Source organism: Somniosus microcephalus, chromosome 10, assembly GCF_052327205.1.
Source record: "Somniosus microcephalus isolate GS21.2 chromosome 10, FLI_Smic_1.0, whole genome shotgun sequence".
Taxonomy (NCBI): domain Eukaryota; kingdom Metazoa; phylum Chordata; class Chondrichthyes; order Squaliformes; family Somniosidae; genus Somniosus; species Somniosus microcephalus.
Genome location: NC_140996.1, coordinates 231,398,068 through 231,425,789, shown reverse-complemented (window position 1 = coordinate 231,425,789; position 27,722 = coordinate 231,398,068). Strand labels below are relative to the sequence as shown.

At 51.4% G+C, this 27,722-nt stretch overlaps 1 protein-coding gene across 1 annotated transcript in view; it reads left to right on the top strand.

Annotated features, from left to right (window-relative positions):
- Positions 1 to 3,069: 3,069 nt before the first annotated feature.
- The window catches only part of LOC147112154 (autophagy-related protein 16-like), a 112,894-nt gene continuing 88,241 nt past the window's right edge, over positions 3,070 to 27,722 (top strand). The window contains exons 1-3 of the mRNA XM_085999751.1: positions 3,070 to 3,282; positions 7,299 to 7,377; positions 8,632 to 8,716. Coding sequence (XP_085855877.1) covers positions 3,180 to 3,282; positions 7,299 to 7,377; positions 8,632 to 8,716 — 267 coding nt within the window. The 5' untranslated portion in view covers positions 3,070 to 3,179. The remainder of the gene's footprint in view (positions 3,283 to 7,298; positions 7,378 to 8,631; positions 8,717 to 27,722) is intronic.

Sequence of the window (27,722 nt, the reverse complement as noted above, 5' to 3'; positions counted from 1 at the left end):
GGTGATGGGTGAACGGGACTGGGTGTGAGTTAGGACACGGGGCAGTGAGCACAGGGGGTGATGGGTGAACGGGACTGGGTGTGAGTTAGGACACGGGGCAGTGAGCACAGGGGGTGTTGGCTGAACGGGACTGGGTGTGAGTTAGGACACGGGGCAGTGAGCACAGGGGGTGATGGGTGAACGGGACTGGGTGCGAGTTAGGACACGGGGCAGTGAGCACAGGGGGTGATGGGTGAACGGGACTGGGTGCGAGTTAGGACACGGGGCAGTGAGCACAGGGGGTGATGAGTGAACGGGACTGGGTGCGAGTTAGGACACGGGGCAGTGAGCACAGGGGGTGATGGGTGAACGGGACTGGGTGCGAGTTAGGACACGGGGCAGTGAGCACAGGGGGTGATGGGTGAACGGGACTGGGTGCGAGTTAGGACACGGGGCAGTGAGCACAGGGGGTGATGGCTGAACGGGACTGGGTGCGAGTTAGGACACGGGGCAGTGAGCACGGGGGGTGATGGGTGAACGGGACTGGGTGTGAGTTAGGACACGGGGCAGTGAGCACGGGGGGTGATGGGTGAACGGGACTGGGTGTGAGTTAGGACACGGGGCAGTGAGCACGGGGGGTGATGGGTGAACGGGACTGGGTGTGAGTTAGGACACGGGGCAGTGAGCACGGGGGGTGATGGGTGAACGGTACTGGGTGTGAGTTAGGACACAGTGCAGTGAGCACAGGGGGTGATGGGTGAACGGGACTGGGTATGAGTTAGGACACGGGGCAGTGAGCACAGGGGGTGATGGGTGAACAGGACTGGGTGTGAGTTAGGACACGGGGCAGTGAGCACAGGGGGTGATGGGTGAACGGGACTGGGTGCGAGTTAGGACACGGGGCAGTGAGCACAGGGGGTGATGGGTGAACGGGACTGGGTGCGAGTTAGGACACGGGGCAGTGAGCACAGGGGGTGATGGGTGAACTGGACTGGGTGCGAGTTAGGACACGGGGCAGTGAGCACAGGGGGTGATGGGTGAACGGGACTGGGTGCGAGTTAGGACACGGGGCAGTGAGCACAGGGGGTGATGGGTGAACGGGACTGGGTGCGAGTTAGGACACGGGGCAGTGAGCACAGGGGGTGATGGGTGAACGGGACTGGGTGTGAGTTAGGACACGGGGCAGTGAGCACGGGGTGATGGGTGAACGGGACTGGGTGCGAGTTAGGACACGGGGCAGTGAGCACAGGGGGTGATGGGTGAACGGGACTGGGTGTGAGTTAGGACACGGGGCAGTGAGCACGGGGTGATGGGTGAACGGGACTGGGTGTGAGTTAGGACACGGGGCAGTGAGCACAGGGGGTGATGGGTGAACGGGACTGGGTGTGAGTTAGGACACGGCGCAGTGAGCACGGGGGGTGATGGGTGAACGGGACTGGGTGTGAATTAGGACACGGGGCAGTGAGCACGGGGGGTGATGGGTGGACGGGACTGGGTGTGAGTTAGGACACGGGGCAGCGAGCACAGGGGGTGATGGGTGAACGGGATTGGGTGTGAGATAGGACACGGGGCAGCGAGTACAGGGGGTGATGGGTGAACAGGACTGGGTGTGAGTTAGGACACGGGGCAGCGAGTACAGGGGGTGATGGGTGAACGGGACTGGGTGTGAGTTAGGACATGGGGCAGTGAGCACAGGGGTTGATGGGTGAACGGGACTGGGTGTGAGTTAGGACACGGGGCAGCAGAGTTTTGGATGAGCTCAAGTTTACTGAGGGTAGAATGTGGGTGGCCGGCCAGGAGAGCAGAAGTGAATCGGATATTTATGTGAAAAGGAGAAATGTGCAGGGCTCTGGGGAAAGAGCAGGGGGGAGTGGGACTAATTGGAGAGCTCTTTCAAAGAGCCGGCACAGGCACGATGGGCCGAATGGCCTCCTCCTGTGCTGCAAGATTTGATGAATTCAGCAACTGGTGGAAATTACTTTTCAATAACTCAATAACTTTCACAACCTCTATTTCGATCCCCCTGAAACTTCTCTGCTCCAGGCTCCCTTCCCTTTAAAAAAAAATTCATAACGCGAGCCTCTCGTTCCTGGTGTCATTCTAATGGATGCTGGCCTTTATATCCAGAGGACTAGAATACAAGGGGGTAGAAGTTATGCTGCAGCTGTACAAAACCCTGGTTAGACCACACCTGGAGCACTGTGAGCAGTTCTGGGCACCACACCTTAGGAAGGATATACTGGCCTTGGAGGGAGTGCAGCGTAGGTTAACCAGAATGATACCTGGACTCCAAGGGTTAAGTTACGAGGAGGGATTACACAAACTAGGGTTGTATTCCCTGGAATTTAGAAGTTTAAGAGGTGATCTGAGCGAAGTTTTCAAGATATTAAGGGTAACAGATAGGGTAGAGAGAGAGAAACTATTTCCGCTGGTTGGGGATTCTAGGACGAGGAGTGAAATTAGGAAACACTTCGACACACAAAGGGTGGTAGAAGTTTGGAACTCTCTTCCGCAAATGGCAATTGAAGCTAGATCAATTGTTAATTTTAAATCGGAGATTGATAGTTTTCTGTTAACCAAAGGTATTAAGGGATTTGGGGCAAAGGCGGGTAGATGGAGTTAGGTCGCAGATCAGCCATGATCTCATGGAATGGCGGAGCAGGCTCGAGGGGCTGAACGGCCTCCTCCTGTTCCCATATTCTGGCGAATCTTTCCCCGTCTCTCCCGCCAGAAGGAGATGCTTGGAACTGCCCGAGTGGGCGCAACTGCCACTTGACATGGAGGCGGAGGAGCGGGAGGCGCTCGTTTAGGGAGCGTGCAAAGGAATGGCAAAGGGTTAAAACGGTTCAACTTTCGATTTCCAAAAAAATAATGCAATTGAGAGACCAACCATTCAGCCTGTGGGTGGCTTTAAGACTTGGTACATCCCAAAAAATCGCAAACCTCCCACTCCCCCCTCGGCAGGCTGGGTGGCCAAATATGCCTAGTGCTTGTATATTATTATCTATCGTATTTATATTTATAGTTATACATATCTCAATTTAATATGCTTTTCTTTGCCAGGGGCAAGAGTTGGAGCTTTGTTGTTTTTCGCATTTCCGGGTTGTTCTGGGCCGGGGATTCCCTCCCCTCGCGCAGTGACGTCAGGCGCACTGTTACATTTTTCGCTTCTTGTTGCCAATTTCTTGTCACTTTGAGCCATGGCGACCCTGGAGCCAGGGGACTGGAGGAAGGACATTGGCCGCCAGCTCCGGCACCGGGATCGGCGGCAGAAACTGCACTTCCAGGCCCTCATCCTCTCCTGTGAGCAGCTTTTGGGGCTTTTTCCGCCTTTCGGTCTTGTCGCTTGCACCTTCGAAATCGGCACAAAAACATTCTCGGCGTAAACACCTCGCCAGAGTCGGCCAGTCCCAGCATGGCCAGAGTGGGGTTCTAGACTCTTGTTGGGATTGACCAGAGTTTTCCCACCCTCAGCTCGCATGCCTTTATCCCAACATCCTCTTTTCCAGAATTTGTGCGGGTCCCCGGGCCACCCAAACGTCACTGCCAAAAAAAAAGTGAAGTCTTGCAAGGGGACGGGAGCGAGAGTTTGGAGTCGATTTCTGGTTAACTTTTTTGATTTCAGGCGGGCTCTGTATTTTTTGGGGGGGGATTCCTTCCCCCTGGACGTGGGTGTTGCTGGCAAGGCTGGCATTTATTTGCCCCTCGAGAAGGTGGTGGTGAGCCGCCTTCTTGAACCGCTGCAGTCCGTGTGGTGAAGATGCTCCCACAGTGCGTGTTAGGGAGGGAGTTTCAGGATTTTGACCCAGCGACGAAGGAACGGCCGATATATTTCCAAGTAGGAATGGTGGGGAATGGTGTGACTTGGAGGGGAACTTGGATTTCCAACATCTGCAGTATTTTGCTATCGTTGGAGGTAATGGTGTTCCCATGCGCCTGCTGCCCTTGTCAGCCGTGGCTCAGTGGGCAGCACCCTCGCCTCTGAGTCAGAAGGTTGTGGGTTCAAGTCCCACTCCAGAGACTTGAGCACAAAAATCTAAGCTGACACTCCCAGTGCAGTACTGAGGGAGAGCTGCCCTGTCAGGGGCAGTACTGAGGGACCGCCGCACTGTCGGAGGGGCAGTACTGAGGGAGCGCCGCAGTACTGGACAGACTAGATGCAGGAAGGATGTTCCCGATGGTCGGGGAGTCCAGAACCAAGGGACACAGTCTAAGGATAAAGGGTAGGCCATTTAGGACAGAAATGAGGAGGAATTTCTTCACCCAGAGAGTGGTGAACTTGTGGAACTCTCTACCACAGAAGGCGGTGGAGGCCAGTTCATTAAATATATTCAAGAAGGAATTGGATATATTTCTTAAGGCTAAAGGGATCAAGGGATATGGGGAGAAAGCAGGGACCGGGTACTGAATTTGGATGATCAGCCATGATCGCATTGAATGGCGGAGCAGGCTCGAGGGGCCGAATGGCCTACTCCTGTTCCTAACTTCTATGTTTCTATGGCAGTACTGAGGGAGCGCCGCGCTGTCGGGGGGGCAGTTCTGAGGGAGCGCCGCGCTGTCGGAGGGGCAGTACTTGAGGGAGAGCTGCGCTGTCGGAGGGGCAGTATTGAGGGAGCGCCGCGCTGTCGGAGGGGCAGTATTGAGGGAGCGCCGCGCTGTTGGAGGGGCAGTACTGAGGGAGCGCCGCGCTGTTGGAGGGACAGTACTGAGGGAGCGCCATGCTGTCGGAGGGGCAGTACTGAGGGAGCGCCGCGCTGTTGGAGGGGCAGTACTGAGGGAGCGCCGCGCTGTTGGAGGGGCAGTACTGAGGGAGCGCCGCGCTGTCGGAGGGGCAGTACTGAGGGAACGCCGCACTGTCGGAGGGTCAGTACTGAGGAAGCACCGCACTGTCGGAGGGGTAGTACTGAGGGAGCGCCGCACTGTCGGAGGGGCAGTACTGAGGGAGCGCTGCACTGTCGGAGGTGCCATTTTTCGGATGAGACGTTAAACCGAAGCTCCATCTGCTCTCTCAGGTGGACGTGAAAAATCCCCTGGGACTATTTCGAAGAAGAGCAGGGGGAGTTCTCCCTGGTGTCCTGGGGCCAATATTTATCCCTCAATCAACATCACTGAAAAACAGATTATCTGGTTATTATCACGTTGTTGTTTGTGGGAGCTTGCTGTGCGTAAATTGGCTGCCGCGCTTCTTACATTACAACAGTGACTACACTTCAAAAAGTACTTCATTGGCTGTAAAAATGAGGTCCTGAGGCTGTGAAAGGCACTATAGAAATGCAAGTTCTTTCTTTACATTTTAAACCATGGGAAATAACTGTGAGCATTTGGCCGTTCTATGTCGCCGGTGGTGATGATACACAGATCACGTTTACCTCAGTTGGAGGAACCTTTTTGTCTCGGGCACAATACTGAGCTCGAGGGCTGTTTGCAGGAACAGGCTGTACCGGAGAACGACGAGTCTTGGGGGCCGCTATGTGTAACTTCCCCCACAGGGAGCTCCTGAGTTCCATCACACCACCGTGATGGCTGGTGGGGCATTGCCGAGAATGTTGAGCCGGCATTCAACATTTCAAACCCATGTGTCAAATTGTCTTTTGCAAGAATCATCGAACTTTACACCACAGAAGGAGGCCATTCGGCCCATCGTGTCCGTGCCGGCCGAAAAAGAGCTCTCCTGCCTAACCCCACTTTCCAGCTCTTGGTCCGTAGCCCTGTAGGTTACGGCACTTCAAGTGCATATCCAAGTACTTTTTAAATGTGATGAGGGTTTCTGCCTCTACCTCCCTTTCAGGCAGAGAGTTCCAGACGTAATGTTGAGATAGATCGATTTTTGGACTCTAGGGGATTCGAGGGATATGGGGATCGGGCGGGAAAGTGGAGTTGAGGTCGATGATCAGCCACGATCTTATTGAATGGTGGAGCAGGCTCGAGGGGCCGTGTGGCCTCCCTCTGATCCTATTTCTTATGTTCTTATGTTATGAGGCTCTCTTAGTAGAGGCTTTGACAGGTCATGAGATGAACTACTTAATTGCCAGCCTCTTGTGGATATGGCCAGTCTGGCTAAGCTTCTGGTCAATGATGACCTTCAGGATGCTGATCGTGGGGTGACATTGTAGGTCACGGTTGGGCCTTTTTTTATTGGAGATGGTCATTGTCTGGCACTTGTGTGGCATGAATGTCACTTGCCAGCCCAAGCCTGGGTGTTGTCCAAGTCATGCTATAGACTGGCATAGGCTGCTTCATTAATAAGGGTTAGATAGGGCTAGGGTAGAGAGAAACTATTTCTGCTGGTTGGGGAGTCTGGGACTAGGGGGCATTGTCTAAAAATTAGAGCCAGACCTTTCAGGAATGAAATTAGGAAACACTTCGACAGACAAAGGACGGTAGAAGTTTGGAACTCTCTTCCGCAAACAGCAATTGATGCTGGGGGTCAGTTGTCAAATTTAAATCAGAGATTGATAGATTTCTGTTCACCAAAGGTGTTCATTGATACGGGGCAAAGGTGGGTATATAGAGTTAGGTCACAGATCAACCATGATCTCATTGAATGGCGGAACAGGCTTGAGGGGCTCAATGGCCTCCTCCTGTTCCTATGCCTCCAGCCTTTACGCGGTTGACCACGCCATCCTCCTCCAAAGGCTCTGCTCCGTCCTCCAGCTGGGTGGGACTGCACTCTCCTGGTTCCATTCTTATCTATCCTGTCGTATGGCCTCCTCCTGTTCCTATGTTCCTAAGGAGGAGATATGAATGAAACTGAACACATGCAAAGACAGTCTTGAAGTCGTGAAAGGTGCTATATAAATATAAGATAGTCGCTAATAAATCCAATCGGGAGAAACTTCTGAGAGTGGTGAGAATGTGGAACTCGCTGCCACAGGGAGTGGTTGAAGCGAATAGAAGGATGGGGTGAGATGAAGAGGGTGGGAGGAGGCTCATGTGGAGCATAAACACAGGCACGGACCAGTTGGGCCGAATGGCCTGTTTCTGTGCTGTAAATACTATCTAAAGTCTTTCTTTCTAGCCTCCGGCACACCAGCAGCTAAAAAAGCAGAGAGAGAGAGAGAGAGAGAAATCACTCACTCGCTCACTCAATCGCTCACTCACTCACTCACTCACTCAATCACGCACTCTCGCACGCACGCACTCACTCACTCAATATGACCAGATAATTGGTTTTTTAGGACACCGGGGAGAACTCCCCTGCTCTTCTTCGAAATAGTGGCGGTGGGATCTTTTATGCCCACCTGAGAGGGCAGACGGGGCCTCGGTTTAATGCCTGTACTTCAGATCTCATTGTTGTTTTGCTTCTCTTTCCCTAATAGACAACCAGCTCCTGGAGAAATCTGACATGGTCCAACTCTGGAGAGACCGGTGTGACCGCCACTCGCCCTCCGCTCCCAGGTAACGTAGCATTTATTTTTAACCAGGATGTATTATGACTAAAGGCTGGGATTTAATTTCCCCGCAACCTCTGAGGTGATGCTTTCTCCACACCAAGTTACCTTCCCCTTCTTCCAATTTTGGGATGCCAAGTTGGGTCCAAGTTCTGGAGACTTTAGTCACACAGGAGCAGGAGTAGGCCATTCGGCCCCTCGAGCCTGCTCCACCATTCAATGAGATCATGGCTGATCATCCAAATTCAATACCTTGTCCCTGCCTTCTCCCCATATCCCTTGACCCCTTTAGCCTTAAGAAATATATCTAACTCCTTCTTGAATATATTTAATGAACTGGCCTCAACTGCCTTCTGTGGTAGAGAATTCCACAGGTTCACCACTCTCTGGGTGAAGAAATTCCTCCTCACCTCTGTCCTAAATGGCTTACCCCTTATCCTTAGACTGTGACCCCTGGTTCTGGACTCCCCGGCCATCAGAAACATCCTTCCAGCATCTAGTCTGTCCAGGCCTGACAGAATTTTATAGGTTTCGATGAGATCCCCTCTCAATCTTCTAAACTCCAGTGAGTATAAGCCCAATCGACCCAATCTCTCCTCATACGTCATTCCTGCCATCCCAGGTATCAGTCTGGTGAATCTTCGCTGCACTCCCTCCATGGCAAGAACATCCTTCCTCAGATAAGGTGACCAAAACTGCACACAATACTCAAGGTGCGGTCTCACCAAGGCCCTGTACAACTGCAGCAAGACATCCTTGTTCCTGTACTCGAACCCTCTCGCTACGAAGGCCAACATACCATTTGCCTTCTTAACCGCCTGCTGCACCTGCATACTTACCTTCAGCGACTGGTGCACAAGGACACCCAGGTCTTGTTGCACTTCCCCTTCTCCCAATCTATTGCCATTTAGACAATCTGCCTTCCTGTTTTTGCCACCAAACTGGATGAAGTGGATAGTGTTAGTGCAATGAGATCATGGCTGATCTGTGTCTCAACTCCATCCACCTACCTTGGCTCCATCACCCTTATTCTGGGCACTGCACTTTCGGAACGATGTCAGTGTCTTGGAGAGGGTGCGGAGGAGATTTACTAGAATGGTACCAGGGATGAGGGACTTCAGTGATCTGGAGAAGCTGGGATTGTTCTCCTTAGAGCAGAGAAGGTGACAAGCCTACTGGTGCTAAAGTCTGGATTTAGCCTCCCTCGCCAGGAAATGGTTTCAGTGATCTCGTGATTTTTTTTGTCTTTTTTATTTCTCAGTCTCTCGCCTGAACCCGAGAATGAGGCAAAATTCCAGCACAGACACCAAGAAGAACTGACCAAACTGCATCAAACAAACGGGGAGGTGAGTCTCTGACACAGCTCCAGCATTAGAGCACTTGCACTCCCTCCCTCTCTCTCTCTCTCCCCCTCTCGCTCACTCGCACTCTCTCCCTCCCTCTCTCTCTACCCCTCTCTCTTGTAAAGTCCGCGCCTCAATAATACACGGACTTCGGGAGAACAATTAAACAGGTATTTTACTGAACAGAGGGTAACGTCAGACTGAAGTACAGAAGCCTGCTAGGGCCTTTTATACAGTGGTGGTCACTGCCGGTACTGCAGTATAAAATTAGTTCTTCTCTTAAAGGTACATACACAACAATTCCTCCCCTTTTAGATAAACAGTACATAACATTCATTTAACAACTAAATAATAACTAATTACAATTACAATTTTCTCGGTACTATATACATCAACTGAAATAATCATTTATAAGTTCAGTCTTTGAGGAGGCTTCCTAATCCTGACTGGATAGCGCCTTTCTCGAGTATCCTGTTCTTGCGGTGGAGTCGATTCTGGCTCATTGTCATTGGTTGGTTCGTCAGCTTCCAATACCACTGTTTCTGAGGTAGATGCAATCTGTACTTCGGGCTCATTACCAGGTGCACATGCTCGTGGTATAGATTTGGCTTGTTCCTGTGACTCTAGAATCTGGTCAGCATGGCATCTCACGATGCTCTCTCCAACGTCCACTGTGTACATTAGTGGTCCCTGCTGTGTGCATATCGTTCCTGGCTGCCATTTTTCTGTTCGGTAGTCGCGGGCCGAGACTGGTTGTCCTATCTTGAAGCTCCTGGTTGGCTTCTCGTTGATGTGCTGGAATTGCTTATCCTCAACATCTCGTCTTATGTTTGGTTTGAGCAAATCCAGGCGACATCTTAGCCTTCGGTTGAAGAACATTATGGCTGGAGCTTAGTTGGTGACTGCATGTGTCGCATTCCGGTAAGCAAACAAGAAATTATCTACCTTGTGTTGTAGTGGTATGTCATCGTTATACATCGCCTTTATTGCCTTTTTAAAGGTCTGAACAAACCTTTCAGCCAATCCATTTGTGGCTGGATGATATGGGGCAGATGTGTAATGTTTCACCCCATTATTCCTCAGAAACCTCCGGAAATCCTCGGACACAAACTGTGGCCCATTGTCGGAGCAAATCTGTTCTGGCAAGCCATTCCTGGCGAAAATGGTCCGTAGGACTGCAATAGTTTTCTCCGTGGTGGTGGAGGACATTTTGATGACGTCTGGCCATTTCGAATGAGCGTGCACGGCGATTAGAAACATTGAATCCATAAATGGACCAGCAAAATCAATGTGTACCCGTTGCCATGGAGATGAGGGCCACTCCCATGGGTGTAGAGGGGCCTGTGGTGGTGCATTTTGGACTTTCTGGCATCCTGAGCAGCTCTTGGTCAGGTCCTCGATTTGTTTATCGATTCCCGGCCACCACACAAGCCCTGGCTAGGCTTTTCATTTTTACCCCTCCCAGATGACCTTCATGAAGCTCATTGAGCACTCTGTCTCTCAACTTGGGTGGAATTACCACTCGGGATCCACACATCAAGGTCCCCCGGCACACTGACAGCTGTTCTCTCCTTGGCGAGAATGCTGGCAACAGTGAGTCGCCATGTGCTGGCCATCCCTTCACCGTCAAATCATAGACCCGAGAGAGTGTCGGGTCATTTTGGGTTTCCTTCTCTATACTTGAGTTTGTAACAGGTAGACATTCGACTATGGTCGCATGGAATATCTCAACAGGGTCCACTGCAGGTGCTTCCTCTACCGTAGGCAACGGTAGGCGACAGCCCATCAGCGTTTCCATGCTGCTTCGTACCCTTGTATTCTATGTTGTACTGATGTGCCCCTAGAAAAAGTGACCATCTTTGCAGCCGTTGCGCCGTCATCACCGGAACGCCCTTTGGGTTAAAAATGGAGACCAGGGGCTGATGATCAGTCAGTAGGGTGAATTTCTGCCCGTGCAGATAGTGAACATAAGAACATAAGAAATAGGAGCAGGAGTAGGCCAATCGGCCCCTCGAGCCTGCTCCGCCGTTCAATAAGATCATGGCTGATCTGATCCTAACCGCCAATCTACTGTCACAGAACCATCTCCTGAATCTAACAGAATTAGACACACGAAATAGGAGCAGGATCAGGCTACACGGCCCCTGGGCCCGCTCCGCTACCCACAGGGCCATGACCGATCCGAACCTAGACTCATGTCCAAATTCCTGCCCGCTCCCCTTAACCCTTTATTCCCTTTACTTCTAGGAAACTGTCTATTTCTGTTTTAAATTTATGTAATGATGTAGCTTCTACAGCTTTTTGGGGCAGCATATTCCATGGACCTACCACCCTCTGAGTGAAGTAGTTCCTCCTCATCTCAGTTTTGAAAGAGCAGCCCCTTATTCTAAGACTATGCCCCCTAGTTCTAGTTTCACCCATCATCGGGAACATCCTCCCCGCATCCACCCGATCCAACCCCTTCACAATCTTATATGTTTCAATAAGATCGCCTCTCATTCTTCTGAACTCCAATGAGTAGAGTCCCAATCTACTCAACCTCTCCTCATATGTCCATCCCCTCATCCCCGGGATTAACCGAGTGAACCTTCTTTGTACTGACTCGAGAGCAAGTATTTCTTTTCTTAAGTATGGACACCAAAACTGTATGCAGTATTCCAGGTGCGGTCTCACCAATACCTTGTACAACTGAAGCAATACCTCCCTATTTTTATATTCTATCCCCCTAGCAATGAAAGCCAACATTCCATTGGCCTTCTTAATCACTTGCTGCACCTGCATACTAACCTTTTCAGTTTCATGCACCAGGACCTCCAGATCCCTTTGTACTTCAGTACTTTCCAGTTTCTTGCCATTAAGATAATAACTTGCTCTACGATTTTTCCTGCCAAAGTGCATAACCTCACACTTTCCAGTATTGTATTCCATCTGCCAAATCTCTGCCCACTTACTTAGCATGTCTATGTCCCCTTGCAGGTTTTTTATGTCCTCCTCACTCACTACTTTCCCTCCCATCTTAGTATCATCTGCAAACTTTGATATGTTACACTCGGCCCCCTCCTCCAAATCGTTAATATAGATTGTAAAGAGTTGGGGACCCAGCACTGACCCCTGCGGAACACCACTAGTTACTGATTGCCAGTCTGAGAATGAACCATTTATCCCAACTCTCTGCCTTCTGTTAGATAGCCAATCCTCTATCCATGCCAGAATATTACCCCCAATCCCGTGATTTTTTATCTTAAGCAATAATCTTTTGTGTGGCACCTTGTCAAATGCCTTTTGGAAGTCTAAATACACTACGTCCACTGGTTCCCCTTTATCCACCCTATATGTTACTTCCTCAAAGAACTCCAGCAAATTTGTCAAACATGACTTCCCCTTCATAAAACCATGCTGACTTTGTCCTATTAAATTATGATTATCCAAATGTCCTGTTACTGTCTCCTTAATAATGGACTCCAAAATTTTACCTACCACAGATGTTAGGCTAACCGGTCTATAGTTTCCACCCTTCTGTCTACTGCCCTTTTTAAATAAGGGCGTTACATTAGCAGTTTTCTAGTCTGCCGGGACCTTTGCTGAGTCCAGGGAGTTTTGGAAAATTATTACCAATGCATCCACAATCCCTACCGCCACTTCCCTCAAGACCCTAGGATGTAAGCCATCAGGTCCAGGTGATTTATCCACCTTGAGTCCCATTATTTTACCGAGTACCACTTCCTTAGTGATTTTGATCGTGTTTAGCTCCTCCCCCCCCCCCATAGCCCCCTGTTTGTCCAGTGTTGGGATATTCTTAGTGTCTTCTACTGTAAAGACTGATACAAAATATTCATTCAGTGTTTTTGCCATCTCCATATTTCCCACCATTAATTTCCCGGTCTCATCCTCTAAGGGACCAACATTTACTTTAGCCACCCTTTTTCTTTTTATATAACTATAAAAACTCTTACTATCTGTTTTTATATTTTTTGCTAATTTACTTTTATAATCTATCTTCCCTTTCTTAATCAATCTTTTTGTTATTTTTTGCTGTCTTTTAAAGTTTTCCCAATCCTCTATCCTCCCACTAGATTTAGCTACCTTATATGCCCTTGTTTTTAGTCGAATACTATCCTTAATTTTTTCACTTAGCCACAGATGGCTGTCTTTTCTTTTACACCCTTCTCAGTGGAATATATATTTTTTGGAAGTTGTAAAATAACTCCTTAAATGTACACCACTGATCATGTATCATCTTACCCTTTAATCTATTTTCCCAATCCACTCTACTCAATTCCGCTCTCATACCTTCATAGTCTCCTTTATTCAAGCTTAGCACGCTTGTTTGAGATCCAACCTTCTCGCCCTCTAATTGAATATGGAATTCAACCATGTTATGGTCACTCATTCCAAGGGGATCCTTTACTAGGACATTTTTAATTAATCCTGTCTCGTTACACAGGACCAGATCTAAGGTTGCTTGCCCCCTGGTCGGTTCAGTTACATACTGCTCAAGAAACCCATCCCTAATACACTCAATGAACTCCTCCTCAAGGCAGCCCTGCCCAATTTGATTTGTCCAATTAATATGATAGTTAAAATCCCCCATAATTATAGATGCTCCCTTATTACAAGCCTCAACTATTTCCTGATTGATACTCCATCCAACAGAGTTGTGATGTGCCTTCAATAACCACAAAACTAGAAGTTATAGGCTTAAACAAGTTGGCTTTTAATCGCTAAGATCAGAGCTACATCTCAACACACCGACTGGCTCACAGGAATGAGTCATACAGATCCTGGGATCCTTATGTAAGAGAAGTCAGGGGCGGAGCCAAGAGCCAAGACCTGGAACCTTCCAGGTTAGTCAGGAAAGAGGAAGTGAAACTATACACAGTGTGGGGGAGGGTAATATATATGAGTACAGGAAATACAGGATCAAGACAAACAGATTTCATTACATTCACCCCTTCTTTAGAATTAGTCCATCGGGGTGATGTTTCTTAAAAGTTGGTATAAGTGAGTCTGTCAAGAGGTTTTGCGGTTCTCAGTGATCGGCGCAAAGCCGGTTGGGGTGCCTCTAGGGGAGTGGATTCTGGTTCCTCCGCTGTCCGGGCCTCCGCAGTGTCTTCCAGGTTATCTGCAGTGTCCTCCAGGTTAAAGTTGGGTATTGATACCTCTGGGCGTCCTGTTTCTTTTTGGTGTAGGTCTTCCTCGGGTAGTCTCTCATCGTTCTCTCCGCTCCCCGAGGGAGCGAGGTCTTTTATGGAAACAGTGTCCTCTCGCCCGTCAGAGTATTCGATATAGGCGTACTGAGGGTTTGCATGGAGGAGCTGTACCTTTTCCACAAGGGGGTCCGTTTTATGGCCTCTCACGTGCTTCCGCAATAGTACTGTCCCCGGAGACGTCAGCCGCGCGGGTAGAGATATGCCCGAGGTGGATTTCCGGGGGAAAACGAACATCTTTTCGTGAGGGGTAGCGTTAGTGGCTGTACATAACAGAGACCTTATGGAGTGGAGCACGTCTGGGAGGACTTCCTGCCAGCGGGAGGTCGGAAGGCCTTTTGACTTTAAGGCTAACGTGACAGCCTTCCAAACAGTAGCATTCTCCCTTTCCACTTGCCCATTACCCCGGGGGTTGTAGCTAGTGGTTCTGCTAGTGGCTATCCCCTTCGAGAGCAAGAACTGTCGCAGTTCGTCACTCATGAATGACGTCCCCCTATCGCTGTGTATGTAGTTCGGCATGCCAAACATGCAGAATAGATTACAGAGACACTTGATGACCGTGGCACTGGTCATGTCTGGGCAGGGAATGGCGAAGGGGAAGCGGGAATATTCATTGATGATATTGAGGAAGTATACGTTACGGTCGGCAGAGGGAAGGGGTCCCTTGAAGTCCAGACTTAGGCGCTCGAATGGCCGTGTGGCTTTGATAAGGTGTGCATGGTCAGGCCTGTAGAAACGAGGCTTGCATTCCGCACAGATGCGGCAGGCTCTGGTCATTGCCCTGACCACCTCGATGGAGTGGGGCAGATTGCGGGACTTTATAAAATGGTATAGTCGGGTGACCCCTGGGTGACAGAGGTCGTTGTGGAGACCCTGTAATTTGTCCGTATGAATGCTGGCACACATTCCCCGCGATAGGGCGTCTGGGGGTTCATTAAGGGCTCCCGGCCTGTACATAATATCATAGTTGAATGTGGATAGTTCGATCCTCCACCTGAGTATTTTGTCATTCTTGATTTTCCCCCTTTGTTATTAAACATGAAAGCCACCGACCGCTGGTCAGTGAGCAGGGTGAAACGTTTGCCGGCTAGGTAGTGTCTCCAGTGCCGCACTGCCTCCACTATAGCCTGTGCCTCCTCCTCGACAGAAGAGTGCCTGATTTCAGGTCCCTGAAGGGTTCGGGAGAAGAAGGCCACAGGTCTCCCAGCCTGATTGAGGGTCGCAGCTAAGGCCAAGTCTGACGCATCGCTTTTGACTTGAAAGGGAATGCTTTCGTCCACTGCACACAGTGCAGCCCTTTCAATGTCCTGTTTGATACTGGTGAAAACCTCCCGAGCTTCAGCTGATAGTGGGAAGGACGTCGATTTAATGAGGGGTCGGGCCTTATCAGAGTAATTGGGCACCCATTGGGCATAATACGAAAAAAATCCCAGGCACCTTTTTAAAGCTTTGGGATTGTGTGGCAGGGGCAGTTCCTTTAGGGGGCGTAATCGGTCAGGGTCCGGTCCAATTACCCCATCTTCCACCACACAGCCGAGGATACAGAGACGGGTTGTGTTGAAGACACATTTGTCTTCGTTGTAGGTTAGATTCAGCTTTAGGGCAGTTTTTAAAAATCTCGCAAGATTTAGATCGTGGTCTTGCTGGCTGTGCCTGCCGATAGTGACATTGTCCAGATAGGGGTAGGTAGCTTGTAGTTTATTCTCGTCAACCATGCGGTCCATCTCACGTTGGAAGACCGAGACCCCATTTGTTACCCCGAAGGGCACTCTGAGAAAATGGTAGAGGCGTTCGTTTGCCTCAAAGGCGGTGTATGGGCGGTCCTCCGTTCTAATGGGGAGCTGGTGATACGCGGATTTGAGGTCGATAGTCGAGAAGACTCGGTATTGCGCAATCTGGTTGACCATTTCTGATATGCGGGGTAAAGGGTAGGCGTCCAGCTGGGTATAAATATTAACAGTCTGGCTGTAGTCAATTACCATCCGTTTCTTTTCGCTATTTTTAACTATGACTACTTGGGCACGCCACGGACTGGTACTGCATTCAATAATGCCTTCCCGCAGAAGTCTGTCCGCTTCCGCCTTGATAAAATGTCTGTCTTCCAGACTGTACCGTCTACTTTTGGTCGCTATGGGCCTACAGTTCGGAGCGAGATTAGCGAATAAAGAGGGCGGGCTGATTTTTAAGGTTGATAGGCCACAGACTGTGAGTGGCGGCTGGGACCCGCCATATGCTAGCGTGACACTTTCGTGGTGGCATTGGAAGTCCAGGCCCAAGATTACATTAACACAGAGTTCTGGCATCACGAGGAGTTTAAAATCCTTGTAGTCCGTGCCTTTTACAATCAGTGTTACCACACAGTAGCCCAAAATGTCCGAAGTGTGGGGCTTAGCAGCCATAGCAATTCTGCTCCGTGTAGGGATTACCGCTAATGAGTGCCACCGTACCAGGCTAGGGTGGATAAAACTCTCGGTACTCCCAAAGTCAATTAAACATTTCGTTAAATCCCCGTTTACCTGTATGTCCATCATGGATTTTGTCAACAGGTGTGGCCTGGATTGATCCACCGTGATCAAAGCCACTGTTGGGCCCTGGGCGGCCGTTGAGTCGGGAAAAGATGGCGGATCCCAAGATGGCGGCCTGCACGGCACGCACGAGGCGGTGACGGAGTTGGAAATCGGATTCCCCCTGCAGACTTTGCTAAAATGCCCCTTTTTCTTACATTTGAAGCATGTAGCGTCCTTCGCTGGGCATCGTTGTCTGGGGTGCTTGGCCTGGCCGCAGAAGTAGCATTTCGGGCCTCGAGACATTGCCGCTGTAGTAGGACTCCTGGGTGAACTTCTGTGTGGGGACTCCGGCGGTGTAGAGCTGGTCTGAGACCTGGATGGGGAAGATGGCTGATTCCAAGATGGCGGCCCGCTCAGCGCGCACGAGGCGGTGAGGGCCGCATGGCCGGAAGAATAAGAGTCAGAGTTTTTCTGGGCCACGTCCAGCGATCGCGCAGTGGCCACTGCCTTTTTTAAGTCCAGGACCTCCTTCTCCAGCAGTCTCTGCCGGATATAATTCGATTTGAGGCCCGTGATGAAGGAATCGCGGACCAATTCGTCAGAGTACGCGTTGGCCGTCACGGCCTTGCAGTTACAGTCCCGGACCAAGTCCTTTAGGCCCTGTAAGAAATGGTCCATTGATTCCTCAGGTCGCTGCCTGCGTGTAGCCAGCAGATGTCTGGCGTACACTGCCCAATGCATTACCGGCACCCGGCCACCGACCATAGAACATATATATCAGAAACGCTGCCTACGGAGGGTACGGTCCATCATCAAAGAGCCTACCCACCCCAGCCACAGTCTGTTCGCCCTCCTACCATCTGGAAGACGCTACAGATGCATTCGCACCCGTACGACCAGATTTAGGAACAGCTTCTTTCCCAGGGCTGTCATCCTACTGAACTCCACAAATAAACACTAAAGCCTGCACATCTGCCGATGCACTTTATTATGGTCATATTTATGCTAATATATATGTACAAATGTATGTTGAAATGTTTAAATGTCCTAATCCAAATTGTACACTCTCGGAAGCCGCAAGCCTACATTTCGTTGTACTGCACTTGTGCACTAACAATGACAATAAAAGTTGATTTGATTTGATTTTGATTTGGTTTACCGGCCTCTGGTATTGGGCCTTCAGGATAGTGATGGCCTCCGTGTAAGAGGTGGCGTCCCGGATGAACGAATAAATCCGATGACTAACGCGAGTAGTCAGTAGACTCAGTTTATCTACCTCGCTAGCGGATGAGGCCCTCGCGAAGAGTTCGAAGCATTTGAGCCAGTGTCCAAATTGATTTGATGCTTCAGCAGAATGTGGATCCAAGTCCAGACGCTCTGGTTTTAGGAGTCGATCCATCCTAGTATTCTTTAGTGATTAAAATTGATGTGCCTTCAATAACCACAAAACTAGAAGTTATAGGCTTAAACAAGTTGGCTTTTAATCACTAAGATCAGAGCTACATCTCAACACACCGACTGGCTCACAGGAATGAGTCATACAGATCCTGGGATCTTTATGTAAGAGAAGTCAGGGGCGGAGCCAAGAGCCAAGACCTGGAACCTTCCAGGTTAGTCAGGAAAGAGGAAGTGAAACTATACACAGTGTGGGGGAGGGTAATATATATGAGTACAGGAAATACAGGATCAAGACAAACAGATTTCATTACAAGTTGCAACTGTTCGGAGGCCTATAGACTACGCCCACTAGTATTTTTTTCCCCTTATTATTCCTTATCTCCACCCAAACTGTTTCATTATCCTGATCTTTTGACCCAATATCATTTCTCTGTATTACAGTGATTCCTTCCTTTATTAACATAGCCACCCCACCTCCCCTTCCTTCCTGCCTGTCCTTCCTGATCGTTAAATAACCTGGTATGTTTAATTCCCAGGCATTGTCACCCTGCAGCCATGTTTCTGTAATGGCCACAAGATCATACCCATATGTAGTTATTTGTGCCATTAACTCGTCTATTTTGTTACGAATGCTACGTGCATTCAGATAGAGAACTTTCAAATATGTTTTGTGACACTTAGTTCCTGCTTTTGCCCTTTTTATTACTTTACCTTTTACTCCATACCTTCTGCCCCTTCCTGACACGCTCTGGTTTTTAATTTCCCCACTGCTACCTAAGTCTATGACCTTCTCTGTTGTCATTTTTATTATTTGCTTTCTAGGAACCTCCCCCCGCCACTAGTTAGTTTAAAGCCCTCTCTACAGCCCTAGTTATATGATCCGCCAGGACTCTAGTCCCAGCACTGGCCAAGTGAAGCCCGTCCCAACGGAACAGCTCCCTCCTGCCCCAGTACTGGTGCCAGTGTCCCAGGAAGCAAAACCCATTTCTCCCACACCATTCTTTGAGCCACGCATTTAACTCTCTAATTTTATTTGTCCTAGCCAAATTTGCTCGTGGCTCAGGTAATAATCCAGAGATTATTACCCTTGAGGTTCTGTTTTTTAATTTGACCCCTAGCTGCTCATACTCCTTCAACAGAACCGGCTTCCTAGTCCTATCTACGTCGTTTGTACCAACATGGACCACGACAACTGGATCCACCCCCTCCCACTGCAAGTTTCTTTCCAGCCCAGAGGAGATGTCCTTAACCCTGGCACCGGGCAGGCAACACAGCCTTCGGGACTCTCGCTCTCGGCTGCAGAGAACTCTATCCCCCTAATAATACTATCCCCTACCACTACAACATTTCTATTTACTCCCCCCTCTTGAATGGCCCCCCGTTCCACGGTGCTGTGGCCAGGTTGCTCATCCTCCCTGCAGTCCCTGCTCCTGTCCCCACAGGGAATAAGAACCTCGAACCTGTTGGTCAAGAGCAAGGGCTGCGGCTCCTCCAGCTCTACCTCCTGGATCCCCGTACCTGCCTCACTCGTAGTCACACCGTCCTGTCCCTGACCATGGGCTACATCTGAATTACTCAACTTCATAGGTGTGACCACCTCCTGATACACAGAGTCCAGGTACTTCTCCCCCTCCTTGATGTGTCGCAGTGTCTGAAGCTCAGACTCCAGTTCATCAACACGGAGCTGGAGTTCCTGTAGCAGCAGACACTTGTCACAGACGTAATCACCGTGAGCCTCAATGGGGTTCACCGGCTCCCACATCTCGCAACAGTAACACATCACCTGCTCCATTCTATGTAATTAATTACATTTTTTATTGTTAGTTATGGACACCCTCTGCCCGATTTTAGATGCTAGTATCCCCTTTAATAGGATTTAAATTAAATCAATCCCTCTAGTTACACCAGTTAAATGGTTTACCAGCAGTCACTCTGCACCAGAAAGGCCTTGGTACACCACAGCAACCTTAAAAACTATAAACCACAGACTTAAAGTTTTAAAACGAGAGAAATACTCCAACCAATCACCTACCTGTTTTGTGGTGACGTCACACCTTGAATACTTTTTACCTCTCTCCTTGCCTGAGATTGGAGATTGGTACGCTTACCTGAGCCTCTGGGGCCTCTTGTAGTCGCTCTGCCGCGCTGCTCCGCCTCCGCCTCCACCCGCTGCCGATGCCGCACTGAGGCCTACCTGAGCCTCTGGGGCCTCTTGTAGTTGCTCTGCCGCGCTGCTCCGCCTCCACCCGCTGCCGATGCCGCACTGAGGCCTACCTGAGCCTCTGGGGCCTCTTGTAGTCGCTCTGCCGTGCTGCTCCGCCTCCACCCGCTGCCGATGCCGCACTGAGGCCTACCTGAGCCTCTGGGGCCTCTTGTAGTCGCTCTGCCGCGCTGCTCCGCCTCCACCTGCTGCCGATGCCGCACTGAGGCCTACCTGAGCCTCTGGGGCCTCTTGTAGTCACGCTGCTCCGCCTCCACCCGCTGCCGATGCCGCTGTGATTGAACTTCTTCACCCCCCACACCAGGCTGAGGGCCTCCCTGTCAATCTGGGCGTAATTACGCTCGGCTGAGGTTAACGAGCGCGACGCAAAGGCTATTGGCCTCTCTGAACCGTCAAGGAATTTGTGCGACAGCACCGCTCCAATGCCGTAGGGAGACGCATCACATGCCAACCGAATCGGTCGTGTTGGGTTGTAGTGGGCCAATACTTCTTTTGAAGTGATTAGGCATTTACATTTCTGAAAGGCACGCTTACACTCATCACTCCATTTCCATGTTACTCCAGTTTGCAGCAGGGCGTTCAGTGGGTGCAGAATTGTAGATAATTTCGGCAAGAACTTATGGTAGTAGTTCACCAGCCCGAGAAACGACCTCAGTTGCAACACATTTTCCAGTGCTGGAGCCTTGACTACAGCCTCAATCTTGTCTGGCGACTTATGCAACCCTTCCTCATCAATCATGTGGCCACAATACGAGATTTGTCTCCTGAAGAACTCGCATTTGGGGCGGTTGGCTCGTAGCCCATATTCCTGCAATCTAGTGAGCACCTGCTCCAGGTTGGCAAGGTGTTCACTGTCATTTTCGCCCGTCACCAGGATGTCATCCAAATAACACTGGGTCCCTGGGATCCCTTGCAGGACTTGTTCCATTGCCCTCTGCCAAATAGCCGGGGCTGATGCTACCCCGAATACCAGTCGATTGTACTGGTAAAGGCCTTTGTGAGTGTTTATCGTGAGGTATTTCCTAGATGCTTCTTCCACCTCCATTTGTAGATACGCTTGGGCCAGATCAATCTTTGTAAAGCGTTTCCCTCCAGATAGTGAGGCGACAATATCTTCTATCCGTGGAAGTGGATATTGTACTGTGTGCAGGACTGGGTTCACGATTACCTTGAAACCCCCACAGATGCGAACCTTCTTCGGCTCCCCAGGCGTGCTGCTCAATGATTTCATCATTACAGGAATGATGGGTGTGGCCTACTCGCTCCAATCCACCTTGCACAGCACACCCGAACGTTCCGGACTCTCCAGTTCTGCTTCGACGGCTGGGCGGATTGCGTACGGCATCGGTCTGGCCTTAAAAAATTTTGGGTTTGCGTTATCTTCGATTTTTATCGTTGCCTTTACTCCTTTTAGAGTCACAAGTCCTTGTTGGAACACCTCTTTCGCGTCAGTTAGAATTTGTGACAGACGTCCAGGTGCGACGTCATCATCCTTTTTGTCAGTCACAGTTAGCGCCTGAATGGAATGCCAATCCAATTGTATTTTTCGGATCCATTCACGTCCCAATAATGGTGGTCCTCCATCTTGTATATATAGATACAGTTTCTGTGTTTCCTTGCCGTTATATTGAACTGGCACCCTTATTTTTCCTCCGGGGTAGACTTTTTGCCCCGTGTATGTCTTCAATACAATGGACGTGTCCTTTAAGGGTATGTGTGAGAATAGCCGCTCATAGTCTCGTCGATTCATGACAGTTAGGGTTGATCCTGTATCCAATTCCATCTTTACTTGGGACCCTGCTATCATGAGGGTGACCCAAATGGTTCGGTGATCCTCCTTTGCGATCACGTTGTGTAACTTTAGACAACTTAATCTCCTGCTCCCGGAGTCGTTATCACCCTCCTGGTCTTCTGAACTACTGTCTGTCATTTTTTTTACTTGTACTTTTCCTTAGTAGTTCTTGTAGTGTTGGTTTTCTTTCCCGACCTGCAGACTCTTGCTATATGTCCCATTTTCCCGCATTGCCTGCATACTTTGCCCTTAACCCAGCAGTCCTCCTGGTCATGGGTTGTTCTGCCGCAGCGATAGCACTTTTCTGCTCCATACGCCATTTCGTTAACGTTGTATTCTTGTGGTTTCTGTTGTATTTCCGCAGCTCCCTGTGCTGCTGCTTCGTAGGATACTGCCACGCTGAAAGCCTGTTCTAGCGTCAGGTCCTTTTCCGAAAGTAGTCGTTTCTGGGTTCCTTCACTCTGGAGCCCGCAGACAAACTTATCCCGTAAGGTGTCTGCCAGTCCTGCTCCGAACTGGCAGTGCTTCGATAACTTGCGTAGTTCCGTAAGATAGTCAGCATTGCTCTCATCTTTGTGCTGGTTTCTTTTATGGAACTTGAATCTTTCTGCTATCAGCAGCGGTGTAGGGTTTAGGTGTTCCTGTAAGATATTAACAATCTCCTCAAAACTTTTCTCCATTGGTTTAGCTGGGGTAATTAAATTCCGCAATAGGCCGTACGTTCTCGCGCCCATCAAATTTAATAATACCGACGCCTTCTTTCCATCGGCCACCTCATTTGCCTTGCAGTACACTTCAATTCTTTCCACATACGTGGTCCAGTCTTCTACCTCGTTGTCGAAAGCAGTGATACTGCCACTTTTCGGCATCTTGGGTGATTTAAAATGGCGCCTCCCGCGCTTTTTCTTCTTCCCCAATGGAATAAAATAGCGCCTCCCGCGCTTTTCCTTCTTCCCCAATGGAATAAAATGGCGCCTCCCGCGCTTTTCCTTGTTCCCCTTGCTGCCACGCTGCTCCTAGCGTTCTACAGGGTAATGGCGGCGACCCGCAGCTTCGGCGCGTCTCACTTTTCCTTCCCCTCGTTTATTTTCTCTCCGCTGCCCGGTTCTTGAGCACCGACCGCGCCCTGTGCGCTCCACCCTCTCTTTCCTCCCGGCGACGCTGCGCGGCCCCTTTTGCAGAGCTGCTCGATCGAGCTCGAGCCCGCCGCAGTCCGGAAGGATCAGCGCACTACCTGCTACCAGCACGATTTGCTGGAACACCTTGACTGGGGAGCCAAGCTCAGCTCTCCACAGCCTCTCCCGCAATTCTCCGAACACCGATGGATCCTTGGGCGGTTGCCCGCGGTCGACGCCCATTGCTCTGACATCGACCTCCAAGAAACTTCTTCTCAGGGAAAGGCCCCCATGAGGTGATGCAGTACTGCAGGTGAGTTCGAACTTGCTCGTCGCCACTGTAAAGTCCGCGCCTCAATAATACACGGACTTCGGGAGAACAATTAAACAGGTATTTTACTGAACAGAGGGTAACGTCAGACTGAAGTACAGAAGCCTGCTAGGGCCTTTTATACAGGGGTGGTCACTGCCGGTACTGCAGTATAAAATTAGTTCTTCTCTTAAAGGTACATACACAACATCTCTCACTCACACTCCCTCGCTCTCTCTCTCGCACTCCCTCCCTCTCTCTCTCCCCCTCGCACTCCCTCCCTCCCTCTCTCTCTCCCCCTCTCTCTCACTCGCACTCCCTCGCTTTCTCTCTCGCACTCGCTCGCTCTCTCCCAACCTCTCTCTCTCTCTCTCCTTCCCTCACTCCCTCACTCCCAACCTCTCTCTCTCTCTCTCCCCCTCTCTCTCACTCACACTCCCTCGCTCACTCCCAACCTCTCTCTCTCTCTCTCCCCCTCTCCCTCACTCACACTCCCTCGCGCTCTCTCTCGCACTCACTCGCGCTCTCTCTCTCCCCCTCTCTCACTCGCACTCCCTCCCTCTCTCTCTCTCTCTCCCCCTCACACTCCCTCTCTCTCTTCTCTCACTTTTGCTCTCTCTCGCTCTCCCTCACTCGTGCTCTCTCTCTCTCGCGCTCTCTCTCTCTCTCTTGCGCTCTCTCTCACTCTCTCTCTCTCGCGCTCCCTCACTTGCTCTCTCTCTCTCACTCGCTCTCTCTCTCACTCGCTCTCTCTCTCACTCGCTCTCTCTCTCACTCGCGCTCTCTCTCACTCGCGCTCTCTCTCACTCGCGCTCTCTCTCACTCGCGCTCTCTCTCTCACTCGCTCTCTCACTCGCTCTCTCTCTCGCGCTCTCTCTCTCACCCGCGCTCTCTCTCTCACTCGCTCGCGCTCTCTCTCTCGTGCTCTCTCTCTCGCGCTCTCTCTCTCTCGCGCTCTCTCTCACTCGCGCTCTCTCTCACTCGCGCTCTCTCACTCGCGCTCTCTCTCACTCGCGCTCTCTCTCACTCGCGCTCTCTCTCACTCGCGCTCTCTCACTCGCGCTCTCTCTCACTCGCGCTCTCTCTCACTCGCGCTCTCTCACTCGCGCTCTCTCTCACTCGCGCTCACTCGCGCTCTCTCACTCGCGCGCTCTCTCTCACTCGCGCGCTCTCTCTCACTCGCGCGCTCTCTCTCACTCGCGCGCTCTCTCTCACTCGCGCGCTCTCTCTCACTCGCGCGCTCTCTCTCACTCGCGCGCTCTCTCTCACTCGCGCGCTCTCTCACTCGCGCTCTCTCTCACTCGCGCTCTCTCTCACTCGCGCTCTCTCTCACTCGCGCTCTCTCTCACTCGCGCTCTCTCTCACTCGCGCTCTCTCTCACTCGCGCTCTCACTCGCGCTCTCACTCGCGCTCTCTCTCACTCGCGCGCTCTCTCACTCGCGCGCTCTCTCACTCGCGCGCGCTCTCACTCGCGCTCTCTCACTCGCGCTCTCTCACTCGCGCTCTCTCTCACTCGCGCTCTCTCACTCGCGCTCTCTCTCACTCGCGCTCTCTCTCACTCGCGCTCTCACTCGCGCTCTCACTCGCGCTCTCTCTCGCGTTCTCTCACTCGCGCTCTCTCTCACTCGCGCTCTCTCTCACTCGCGCTCTCTCTCACTCGCGCTCTCTCTCACTCGCGCTCTCTCTCACTCGCGCTCTCTCTCACTCGCGCTCTCTCTCACTCGCGCTCTCTCTCACTCGCTCTCTCTCACTCGCGCTCTCTCACTCGCGCTCTCTCTCACTCGCGCTCTCTCTCACTCGCGCTCTCACTCGCGCTCTCTCTCACTCGCGCTCTCTCTCACTCGCGCTCTCTCTCACTCGCGCTCTCTCTCACTCGCGCTCTCTCACTCGCGCTCTCTCTCACTCGCGCTCTCTCTCACTCGCGCTCTCTCTCACTCGCGCTCTCTCACTCGCGCTCTCTCTCACTCGCGCTCTCTCTCACTCGCGCTCTCACTCGCGCTCTCTCTCACTCGCGCGCTCTCTCACTCGCGCTCTCTCTCACTCGCGCTCTCTCTCACTCGCGCTCTCTCTCACTCGCGCTCTCTCTCACTCGCGCTCTCTCTCACTCGCGCGCTCTCTCACTCGCGCTCTCTCTCACTCGCGCTCTCTCTCACTCGCGCTCTCTCTCACTCGCGCTCTCTCTCACTCGCGCTCTCACTCGCGCTCTCTCTCACTCGCGCTCTCTCTCACTCGCGCTCTCTCTCACTCGCGCTCTCTCTCACTCGCGCTCTCTCACTCGCGCTCTCTCTCACTCGCGCTCTCTCTCACTCGCGCTCTCTCTCACTCGCGCTCTCTCTCACTCGCGCTCTCTCTCACTCGCGCTCTCTCACTCGCGCTCTCTCTCACTCGCGCTCTCTCTCACTCGCGCTCTCACTCGCGCTCTCTCTCACTCGCGCTCTCTCTCACTCGCGCTCTCTCTCACTCGCGCTCTCTCTCACTCGCGCTCTCTCTCACTCGCGCTCTCTCTCACTCGCGCTCTCTCTCACTCGCTCTCTCTCACTCGCGCTCTCTCACTCGCGCTCTCTCACTCGCGCTCTCTCTCACTCGCGCTCTCTCTCACTCGCGCTCTCTCTCACTCGCGCTCTCTCTCGCGCTCTCTCTCACTCGCGCTCTCTCTCGCGCTCTCTCTCACTCGCGCTCTCTCTCACTCGCGCTCTCTCACTCGCGCTCTCTCACTCGCGCTCTCTCTCTCTCACTCGCGCTCTCTCTCACTCGCGCTCTCTCTCTCTCACTCGCGCTCTCTCTCACTCGCGGTCTCACTCGCGCTCTCTCTCTCTCACTCGCGCTCTCTCTCACTCGCGCTCTCTCTCTCACTCGCGCTCTCTCTCTCACTCGCGCTCTCTCTCACTCGCGCTCTCTCTCTCTCACTCGCGCTCTCTCTCTCTCACTCGCGCTCTCTCTCACTCGCGCTCTCTCTCTCACTCGCGCTCTCTCTCTCACTCGCGCTCTCTCTCTCTCACTCGCGCTCTCTCTCACTCGCGCTCTCTCTCTCACTCGCGCTCTCTCTGTCGCGCTCTCTCTCGCGCGCGCTCTCTCTCGCACGCGCTCTCTCTCACTCGCGCTCTCTCTCTCTCTCTCACTCGCGCTCTCTCTCTCGCGCGCTCTCGCTCTCACTCGTGCGTGCTCTCTCTCTCTCACTCGCGCTTTCTCTCTCACTCGCGCTCTCGCTCTCTCACTCGCGTGCTCTCTCTCTCTCTCACTCGCGCTCTCTCTCTCTCGCGCGCTCTCGCTCTCACTCGTGCGCGCTCTCTCTCACTCGCGCTTTCTCTCTCACTCGCGCTCTCACTCGCGTGCGCTCTCTCTCTCTCTCTCTCTCACTCGCACACTCTCCCACACTTACTCACTCGCGCACCTCAGAAAGTTGCTTTGAGGAAAGTAATGTTTTTAAAAAGTTGTACTGAATAGCCTGTTTGTTTGCTTTATTCGCTTCTAAAGGGACAAACGTTATATAAATACACACCTAACTGTGACCCTCAGAAACCATCCGCTCATTTTAAAACTTTTCTGCTTCAAGCAAAGACGCAGGCAACAGTGGAAGATAATGACAGCCGATTGGTTCTGAAAGCTTTCCATCAGTCTCCCAACTGGTCTGATTGGTAGTGGCAGCCTCCAAGACCTTCCTTCTAACTGATTTGATTGGTTCAGTCTTGACAGTCTGCGATCCCAATTTATCCTGTGAAAAGGAGAAGCTGGGAATCACTTCTGTGTCTCGCCCACCTCCCGGATCCTCCTGGGCCTCTTTGCAGTGTTTGTCCACAGCACAGGAAGTGGTGGTTGTTTCAGATTGGACGAAAAACGTCCGTCGCTGTTCCACTTCTGCTTGCCGGGCCTTTATGAAGGCGGTTTCTGTGTTTACAGCGTCGGTTTCAAGCCCGCACTTCCCTATTGGGAATGTCTGAGTTCTCCTTTGATGGCCAAGCCTTTCATCATCTTCCTCTCCGGAGGGTGCCAACTCTTGCTGGGCCGCCGGTTCACAGTCGCTGCTTCCAATCACAGAGACTGACCGCACAGGAGGATTCCATTTGGCCCGTCGTGCCTGTGCCGGCTCTTTGAACGAGCCGTCGTGCTCAGTCCCACTCCCCCCACTTTGTGTCCTCATCCTCCAGAACCCGTCCAACTCCCTTTTACAATTATTGATGGAATCAGCTTCCACCACCTTTCCAGGTCGAGCGTTCCCGATCCCCACAACTCTCCGAGTGAAAACATTTCTCCTCATCTCCCCTCGAGATCTTTCGCCAATGATTTTGAATCAATGACCTCTGGTTATTGATCCACTCGCCCGAGGGAAGAGTTTTTCTCTCTCTACTCGAGCAAAACCTCTCATCGTCCTGAAAACCTCTATTCGGTCACCTCTTAACCTTCGCTGTTCCATGGAGAACAAAGAAACATAGAAGATAGGAGCAGGAGTCGGCCATTCGGC